The sequence below is a fragment of the Phaethon lepturus genome, unplaced genomic scaffold (genome assembly GCF_000687285.1).
Source record: "Phaethon lepturus isolate BGI_N335 unplaced genomic scaffold, ASM68728v1 scaffold1030, whole genome shotgun sequence".
Classification (NCBI taxonomy): domain Eukaryota; kingdom Metazoa; phylum Chordata; class Aves; order Phaethontiformes; family Phaethontidae; genus Phaethon; species Phaethon lepturus.
The window spans coordinates 9312-19552 of NW_010509596.1; the positions used below are offsets into that span (position 1 = coordinate 9312).

General features: G+C 48.5%; 1 protein-coding gene across 1 annotated transcript in view; it reads left to right on the top strand.

Annotated features, from left to right (window-relative positions):
• The window catches only part of LOC104624938 (golgin subfamily A member 6-like protein 1), a 5922-nt gene extending 799 nt beyond the window's left edge, over positions 1-5123 (top strand). The window contains exons 3-5 of the mRNA XM_010295748.1: positions 88-256; positions 4064-4137; positions 4935-5123. Of these exons, the coding sequence (XP_010294050.1) occupies positions 88-256; positions 4064-4137; positions 4935-5123 (432 nt within the window). The remainder of the gene's footprint in view (positions 1-87; positions 257-4063; positions 4138-4934) is intronic.
• Positions 5124-10241: the final 5118 nt, after the last annotated feature.

Consider the following 10241-nt stretch of genomic DNA (forward strand, 5'->3'; position numbering starts at 1 on the left):
CTGGATGGTAAGTAGAGGCCAGGAAAATTGGAGGCTGAGAAGGGGTGAGAGGCCCAAAAGTTGTGGGAGGCTGTAGTGCAAGTAGAGCTGAGAAAAAAAGTGGAGGCCAAAAAGGGGTGTGAGGCTGGAGAGCAAGTAGAGGCCAGAAAAAAATTTGAGGCCAAAAAGGAGTTGCAGGCTAAAAAGGTGTGGGAGGCCAGAGGGCCATTACAGAACAGAAAAAAGTGGAGGTCAAAAAGTGGTGGGAGGCTGGAGAGTGAGTAGAGGCCAGAAAAAAGTGCAGGTTGAGAAAGGGTGGGAGACTGGAGGACAAGTAGAGGGCAGAAAAAGCTTGAGGCTGAAAAGGTGTTGGAGGCTGGACTTCCTGCCAGGTAATCAAGAAGTACTTTTGCGACAGCTAGAGTGGCGTTCCGATCATAGAGATGCTGTTTCGGTAGCTAGAGAGTCTCTTCTGACTGCGGAAGTCCTCCAGGATCATGGAGACATACCTCTGGGATGCCTCAGGGGTGTTCAGTTCATAGAGATGGTGTTCTGGCAGCTAGAGAGTTGCCATGGAATCGATCATGGAATAGAGGCAAGATAAAACTGAAGGTCAAAAAGGGGTGGGAGTATGAAAAGGGGTGGGAGGCTGGAGGAGAGGTAGAGATCAGAAATAAGAGGACATGGAATTCCTCCTGGATCATGCAGACATAACTCCAGGACCACTAGAATGGCATTCTGGTTATAGAGTCAGTGTTCCAGCAGTTAGAGAGTCACCTCCAGTTCCAGAAGTGCTCCTGGATCATAGAGAAGTACCTCCGGGATATCTACAGTGGTGTTCCTGTCATAGAGATGGTGTTCCAGCAGCTAGAGATTCCCCTTCAATCCCAGAAGTCCCTCTGGATCTTGGAGACATATCTCCAGAATGGCTAAAGTAGCCTTCCAGTCATAGAAATGGTGTTCCAGCAGTTAGAGAGTACCCCCCGATTCCAGAAGTCCCCCTGGATCATGGGGACATACCTAGACGGCTAGAGTAGCATTCCAATCATAGAGAAGGTGATCCAGCAGTTAGAGAGTCAGCTCCAGTACTGGCAGTCCTCCTGGATCATGGAGACTTACCTCTGGGAAAGCTAGAGTGGTGTTCTGATCACAGAGATGGTGTTCTGGTGGCTAGAGAGTCAAGAGAAGGCAGAAAAGTGTTGGAGGCTGGACAATAATTAGAGACCTCAAAAAAAGTGGAGGACAAAAAGGAGTGAAGCCAAAAATGGGTGGGATGCTGAAAAGGTGTGGTAGGAGGGAGGATGAGTAGAGGCCAAAAATAGGTGGAAACTGAAACAAGGTGGGAGTCCAAAAAGAGGTGTGAGACTGCAAAGGTGTGGTAGGCTAAAGGTTGAGTAGAGACCAGGAAAATTCGAGGCCAAAAAGCAGTGAGAAGCCAGTGTGCAAATACAGGCCACAAAAAAAGTGAGAGACTGAAAATGCATAAGAGGACAAAAAAATGTGAGAGGTTGCAGGGTAGGTAGAGGCAAGAAATAAGGGGAGGCCGCAAAGGTGTGGGAGGCCAGAGGCTGAGTGTAGGCCAAAAATAAATGGAAGCCAAAATGGAGTTGGAGGACGAAAAGGAGTGGTAGGATGGAGTGTGAGTAGAGGCCAAACATAAGTGGAGGCCGCAAAAGAGCGGGAGGCTGGAGGGCAAGTAAAAGTCAAAAAGCTGTGGGAGGCCAGAGAACAAGTAAAGGCCGAAAAGCTATGGGAGGCCCAAAAGGTGTGGGAGGCCAGAGAGCAAGTAGGGGTCCAAAAGCTGTGGGAGGCAAAGAGCAAGTAGAGGCCAAAAAGGTCTGTGAGGCCAGAGACCAAGTACAGGCCAAAAAGCTCTGGGAGGCCGAAAAGGTCTGTGTGGCCAGAGAGCAAAGAGAGGCTGAAAAGGTGTCGGAGGCCCAAAAGGTGTGGGAGGCCAGAGAGCAAGTAGAGGTCAAAAGGCTGTGGGAGGCCAAAGAGCAAGTAGATGACAAAAAGGTGTGTGACACTGAAATGTAAGTAGAGGCCGAAGAGGTGTGAGAGGCTGAAAAGTTGTGGGAGGGCAGAAAAAAGGTGTGGGAGGCCAGAGAGCAAGTGGAAGCTGAAAAGGTGTAAGAGTCCGAAAAGCTGTGGGAGACCAGAGGGCAAGTAAAGGCTGAGAAGGCATGGGAGGCCAGAGAGTAAGTAGAGGCTGGAGAGCAAGTAGAGGCCAAAGAGGTGTGGAGGCCGGAGGGCAAGGGGGGGCCGAACAGGCATGGGGGGGGGAAGCTGAAAAGGTGTAAGAGTCCGAAAAGCTGTGGGAGACCAGAGGGCAAGTAAAGGCTGAGAAGGCATGGGAGGCCAGAGAGTAAGTAGAGGCTGGAGAGCAAGTAGAGGCCAAAGAGGTGTGGAGGCCGGAGGGCAAGTGGTGGCAGAACAGGCATGGGAGGCAGAACAGGCGCAGGACACTGGAGAGTCCCCTTTGATCCCCAAAGTCCCAGAATTCCTCCTGGATTATGGAGACATACCCAGAACAGACTAGATTTGAATTTTGGTCATAGAGACAGTGTTCCGGTAGTTAGAGAGTCACCTCCAGTACCAGAAGTCCTCCTGGATCATGGACACATATATCTGGGACAGCTAGAGTAGCATTCCAATCATAGAGAAGGTGTTCCGGTGGCTAGAGAGTCGAAAGAGGCCAAAACAAGATGGGAGGCCAAAGAGGTGTTGGAGGCCAGAAAAAAGTAGAGGCACAAAAGGACCGAAATGTAAAAATGGGTGGGATGCAGAAAAGGGGTGGTAGGATGGAGCATGAGAAGAGGGCAAAAATAAGTGGAAACAAAGTGTGGGGGGCCAGAGGGCAAGTAGAGGATAAAAAGGTGTGAGAGACCAGAGAGCAAATAGAGGGTGGCAAGGTGTGGGAGGCCAAAAAGGTGTGGGAGGACAGAGAGCAAATACAGGCCAGCAAGGTGTGGGAGGCCAAAGAGAAAGTAGCAGCTGAAAAGTTGTGGGAGGTCAGAGAGCAAGTAGAGGCCGAAGAGATGTGGGAGGCCCAAAAGGTGTGGGAAGCCAGAGACCAAGTAGAGGTCAAAAAATTGTGGGAGGACAGAGAGCAATATAGATGCAGAATATCTGGGAGGCCAGAGAGCAAATAGAGGTCAAAAAGGTGTCAGAGTCTGAAAAGATCTGAGAGTCTGGAGAGCAAACAGAGGCCAAAAACCTGTGGGATGCCGAAGAGCACGTATAGGCCAAGAAGTTGTGGGAGGCTGAAAAGCTGTGTGAGGCAGGAGATCAAGTAGAGGCTGAAAAGTGTGGGAGACCGTGTATACAGAGGGCTCGAAAGATGGAATTTTGGTCTGTGGTTAGACACTGGGTGAGAAGTAGATAGCCGAGAAAACGACAGCGGAGGGGTTAAAAGATGGAATTTCAGCCCGTGAAAACACCGCAGTAAGCACAGTGAGAAAACCGCAGCTGGGTGAGACGTAGATAACAGACTGGGTGAGAGAAACCAGATGGTTTCCCACAGAGATAAGAAAGTTGAACAATACTAGGGGAGGACGTGGAGGGAGGAATCCTTGCAACATCCTGCTGTTGGCTTAAGCATGATTGATATGTGACTGCTAGATTATTTTAATGTGCCGTGTGAACAAAGCCTACAAACCAATAGATGGGATGGCTATGGTGTGTGCAGCACACCTGACCAGCGGACACATGCGCCATAGGCTCCCTATGTTGAGAGTCATCAACAGAGGCGTGTTTTGGCAGTCACTGGTCACGTGTGTCAAAACCCGTTCCTCTGCAAATGTATAAATACCAGGATTTCCTGAAAGGCAGTGGGCCAGTGTACGGCGAGGCCACCGTTGCCTACGTGGGGACACCCACGTAAAGCTGGCACCTACCAACTGCTGGGCTGAGCGCATGGCGCAAGATGAAACAAGAATGTGCAGATGGTCCATCTTCCTCACAGTCCTCGAGTTGGTAAGACAGTTGTTTTGCAAGATACCCTTAGTGTAATGCATGTATGTAGTTAATAAAACGCTTACTTTTTTCCCCTTGTAATCTGTGTATATGTGTTTAACCTTCCCAGGAATCCTCGAAACCACCCTAAGACAGGCCAGAAAGCAAGTAGAGGCCGAGAAGCTGTGGGAGGCCAGAGGGCAAGTAAAGGCTGAAAAGCCATGGGAGGCTGGACAGTAAGTAGAGGCTGGAGAGCAAGTAGAGACCGAAAAGCTGTGAGAGGCCAAAGAGCAAGTAGATGACGAAAAGGTGTGTGACACTGAAATGCAAGTAGAGGCCAAAGAGGTGTGGGAGGCTGAAAAGTTGTGGGAGAGTAGAAAAAACATGTGGGAGGCCAGAGAGCAGTAGAAGTGAAAAAGTCGTGGGAGGCCACAGATCAAGGAGATGCCGAAAAGTAATGGGAGACCAGAGAGCAAATAGGGACCAAAAAGTTCTGGGAGGCCAGAGAGCAAATAGAGGCCGGCAAGGTGTGAGAGGCCAAAAAGGTGTGGGAGGGCAGAGAGCAAATAGAGGCCAGCAGGGTGTGGGAGGCCAAAAATGTATGGGAGGCCAAAGAAGAAGTAGAGACCAAAAAGTTGTGTGATAACTTTGAGTAATACAGAGCCAAACTGTCTGGGAGACCAGAGGATAAATAGAGGCAGAAAAGGTGTCAGAGTCTCAAAAGGTCCGAGTATGGAGGGCAAGTACAGGCTTACGGGACTCCGACGACCACGTACAGGGCAAAAAGTTGTGGGAGGCTGAAAATCTCTATGAGGCAGGAGATCAAGCAGAGGCTGAAGAGGTGGATGAGGCTGGTGAGCAAGTAGAGGCCAAAAAGTTGTGGGACACCAAAGATCAAGTAGAGGACGAAAAGGTGTGAGAGTCCCAAAAGCTGTGGGAGGCCAGAGAGCAAGTAGAGGCTGGCATGGCATGGAAGGCCAAAAAGGTATTGGAGGCCACAGAGCAAACGGGCAGAAAAGGTTTGGGAGGGCAAAGAGCAAGTAGAGGCCGAAGAGGTGTGGGAGGTTGGAGAGCAAGTAGAGGCTGAAAAGTGTTTGGAGACCAGAGAGGAAAGAGGGGCCGAAAAGTTCTGGGAAGCCAGAGAGCAAATAGAGGCCAAAGAGCTGTGGGAGGCCAAAAAGGTGTGGTAGGCCACAGAGCAAATACAGGCCGGCAAGTTGTGGGAGGCCAAAAAGGTGTTGGAGGCCAGAGAGAAATTAGAGGCCGAAGAGCTGTGGGAGGCTGGAGACCAAGTAGAGGCCGAAAAGCTGTGGGAGGCCACAGATCAAGTAGAGGCCAAAATCCTGTGGGACACCGAGGAGCACGTACATGCCAAAAAGTTGCGGGAGGCTGAAAAGCTTTGTGATGCTGGAGATTAAGTAGAGGCTGAAGAGGTGTGGGAGGCTGGAGAACAATGAGAGGCCAAAAAGGTGTGGGAGGCTAGAGATCAAATAGAGGCCAAAAAGTGATTGGAGACCAGAGAGCAAAGAGGGGCCGAAAAGTTCTGGGAGGCCAGAGGGCAAATAGAGGTCGGCAAGTTGTGGGAGGCCAAAAAGGTGTGGTAGGCCACAGAGCAAGTAGAGGCCGAAGAGGTGTGGGAGGCCAGAGACCAAGCAGAGGCCAAAATGTTGTGGGACACCTTGGAGCAATACAGACCCAAAATGTCTGGGAGGCCAGAGAGTAAATAGAGGCCGAAAAGGTGTCTGAGTCTGAAAAGGTCTGAGTATGGAGGGCAAGTAGAGGCCGAAAACCTGTGGGATGCCAAAGAGCACATACAGGCCAAAAAGTTGTGGGAGGCTGTAAAGCTGTGTAAGGCCAGAGATCAAGTAGAGGCTGGAGAGCAAGTAGAGGCCAAAAAGTTGTGGGAGGCCAGAGATGAAGTAGAGGCCGAAAAGGTGTGGGCTGCCAAAAAGGTGTGGGAGGTCAGAGATCAAGGAGAGGCCGGCAAGGTGTGGGAGGCCAGAAAGGTGTGGAAGGCCACAGAGCAAATACAGGACAAAAAGTTGTAGGAGGCCAGAGAGCAAATAAGAGGCCAGCAAGGACTGCAAGGCCAAAAAGGTGTGGGAGGCCAGAGAGCAAATAAGAGGCCAGCAAGGACTGCAAGGCCAAAAAGGTGTGGGAGGCCAGAGAGCAAATACAGGCAGGCAAGGTGTGGGAGGCTGAAAATGTGTGGGAGGCCAGAGAGCAAATAGGGGCCACCAAGGTGTGGGAGGCCAGAGAGCAAATAGATGCCAGCAAGGTCTGGAAGGCCAAAAGGTTGTGGGAGCTCAGAGAGCAAATACAGGCCGGCAAGGTGTGGGAGGCCAAAGAAAAAGTAGAGGCCAAAAAGGTGTGGGAGACCAGAGAGCAAATAGAGGCCAGCAAGGTCTGGAAGGCCCAAAAGGTGTGGGAGACCGGAGAGCAAATAGAGGCAAAAAAGTTATGGGAGGCCACAGATTAATTAGAGACTGAAAAAGTTTGGGAGGCCTCAGATCAAGCAGATGCCAAAAAGTGATGGGCGACCAGAGATCAAGTAGAGGCCAAAAAGGTGTGGGAGGCCAAAAAGCTGTGAGAGGCCAGAGGCCAAGTAGAGGCAAAAGAGATGTAGGAGGCGACAGATCAAGTAGAGGTCGAAAAAGTGTGGGAGGCTACACATCAAGTAGATGCCGAAAAGTGATTGGAGACCAGAGAGCAAAGAAGGGCCGAAAAGTTCTGGGAGGCCAGAGGGCAAATAGAGGCCGGCAAGCTCTGGGAGGCCAAAAAGGTATGGTAGGCCAGACAGAAATTAGAGGCCGAAGAGCTGTGGGAGGCTAGAGACCAAGTAGAGGCCAAAAAGCTGTGGGACGCCAAAGAGCACGTATAGGCCAAATAGTTGTGGGAGGGTGAAAAGGTGTGTGAGGCCAGAGATCAAGTAGAGGCTGAAAAGGTGTGGGAGGCTGGAGACCAAGGAGAGGCCAAAAAGGTGTGGGAGGCCACATATCAAGAGGAGTCCAAAAATCTGTGTGAGGCCGGGGATCAAGTAGAGGATGAAGAGGTGTGGGAGGCCAGAGGCCAAATAGAGGCCAAAAAGGTGTGGGAGGCCAGTGACCAAATAGAGCGCGGCAAGGTGTAGGAGGCCCGTGACCAATAAGAGGACAAAAAGTTGTGTGAGGCCGGGGATCAAGTAGAGGCTGAAGAGGTCTGGGAAGCTGGAAGCCACATAGAGTCCAAAAAGGTGTGGGAGGCCAGAGAGCAAATAGGGGCAGAATAGATGTGCCAGGCCCAAAAACAAGTAGATGCCCAAAAGGCATGGGAGGGCAGAAATGTTTGGGAGGCTAGAGAACACTTAGAAGCCGAAAAAGTGTGGGACAGTAAAAGGGAAGTTGTGGGGTTCTTTTCTTAAATGTAAATGAATAATTACTCCCTAGACAATATCATTTTCTACTGCTGCTAAATAACATATGATGATAATGACAAAAACAAAGGTAGCAAAAGTGGCACCAAAAAGAAAATAAAAATGACAGACAAACAAAAACCAGAGACTAAGAAAAAAGACTCTGCCTCTGTGACAAAAAAAACCCACCCCACCCACACAGACAAAAAAAAACACACAGGAAAAAAATTCACAGACAGCAAGACACAAGAGAGAAAAATAATCTTTATTAGCGCTTTATTAAATCAACATTTTTCTATGTTCCTTAGACCCCTAAGGAGGAGTACTTAAACTATTGTAATTAGCTCTTGCAGCAGGTAAGGTAACTTCACACATCTATGTTAACATTCAATCTTCATTGCTTAACTTGATATTTTCTTTATACTACTACTCTGACATAACTAAAAAAACCCCAGCTGGGAGATAGGAGTTAAAGTGAAAAAAAAAATTTCCTATTTCCACATGAAATGTAACCTGAAATAAAAAAAAAAAATCCACACATACAAGCTTAGACACATTCAGAAACTAACACTCATTCAACATCCATTCATTCTACACCTTGTTCAGAACATATCTATTTCACCACCCACGCGCCATAATGGCGGATCATCCTGATTCTAGAGCCATCCCCAGAACTGCCTCACCACGTGCCTGTAAACATCACTGCCCCACCTAATTCCATAGCATCAGCCTTTATAACTGGAAGCTGAGGAAGACACTTCACTTCATGCTCCTGCTTCTCTTCATTTAGAATGGTACGCTGTGCCACAACTCGCTCAAGGATTCACATTGCCCTGTGGCACCTGCAAAACACTACATAAAGAAACTCTGTGGCCTGCGTGCCAATAGCCACTGGCTACCCCCAAAAACAGGGTATACTACCTCCACCCAAACAGGCCCTGCTAATCGACAGGTTACCCTCCCATGCTTTGACTCTTCTACCCTGACAGGAATTGCCACACACAGGCAATGCAGCCTCACCTCAGATACACACATACATACACCCTACAACCATTACCTAAAGATGCTAAAATACCACACAGTATTTGCCCCTTCTGTTTTACAGCCAAGCAATTCTTTCTTATCATCCTTGTTTGAGCACTCCTGCTAGGATGTTTCTATTCTCAAGGTTAAGATATCTTCTCTGTACTCATTAATTTCTCAGTCCTTGCTCTTAACTCTTCTTTGTTTTGATTTCATGAGGCCTCTTGGCTAGCACTGAGCCAAGTATAGCCTAAGAACTATGAGAGTAGGCTGTTAAACATAATCACACAGTTGTTAGGCTAAAGAGAACTATATAAAAGTTAAATTAATCATGTAATCAATAACCCTCCAGAAAGTACACAAATGTATCACAGGAAACACAACAGTGCCAAGGATGCAGGGCATGGAAACTCCAGCATGGCCTGCCATGAGAGAGCACCATGGCCCACAAAGACAAAGATGGCCCAAAAGACTTAAGACTACAACACAGGGAATAAACCCGCAGAAGAACTCTCCAGAAAGAGAGTCAGAGACAAGACCTGATGGCAAAGCCCAGGAAAGAGCCATGAAAAAGACTGGCCAGAAGCACCTACAATGCTAAACCAGATCAGCGGTGTCACACTTCTACGTCACACCATGAAAAGAGACATGCTCAATTGGCGCTACACTGACAACTCAAGCCTGTGTACACATGATGGATGGCTACCGTGATCACAGGAGGCTGCGAGTATGCCTGAGGCACCTCAGGCATGAACACCAGAGACATTAGATAAGGGACACTTGTGAACCCACACTAGACATTCTGTACAACCCTACCCACTCATCCCAGAGCCGCTTTGCCAGCGCACACCTGTCAACACATATCGCTTCCTCTACCCGTACGAGGCTGACTTACCACAAACTACCCTCTCATTATGCTGATAGTTAGATGCAGAGTCTCCACGATGCACAGATTTTCACCACAGCACTTAGCTTTCACAGTGCCATGAGTCATGATCTATTCTCGATGACTATCCACGATAGTGGCCGCATCACTAAATGCCAGGTGCCTTTAATCACTTTGTGCCACTCTGCCACCTGCAAAAACAAAATACAAAGCTCCTGAACATGCACTTCATCCATGAGAGCGCTGTCCTCCACAGCTCCACTGACCTGCTCCACTCTGATTCCAAAAATGACACTTCATAGTGTCCATGGCACTTGAAAATCCAGAGCAGCATAATGACCAATCTGCCCCAAAGCAACCACCTGCTCTGACACCCATCACGCTGCTCCTCAAACCTCAATGCCTCAACCATTTCTAAAGGCTTGCCACAAGGTGCCTGCAAAAACATTAGTTAAACCATTGCTGAGCTACTGGCTTACTTCATGCTACCTCACAATCCAAGTGTGATCTGTTCAACTCCTATCCGCATGCATAGAGACCTCAAAGTCACTTAAACCCTCTCTGCTGGCTCTGCAATGCCATACCATAGACATAAACAGAGCCGTGCAATGCACATGCAAATATAATGCCATACAACGCAACATGCTCATAGATCACAGTTAAGACCAAATACAATATGGAGCACTGCAATGGAAGACAAAACACAGTACAGGACCATACAGTGCAAGACAGTCCCAAACGACAGTCAATAGATGTATGTAGCGATAGAACACAAAATCTCAACACTGGGCCGTATGATGCAATACAAATTTCAATACAGAATGATACAATGCAAACACAACACAGGGTCATAGGACATAAGACCATCTAAAATGGTAGTTGATATAAGTGCAGAAGGATACAGAGCCAAATGATGCATTATAAAATTCAAATACAAAGCAACAGAATACAAATGACACAGGGCCTTACAAAGCAATACTAATTCAAATACAGAGCAATACAGTGCAA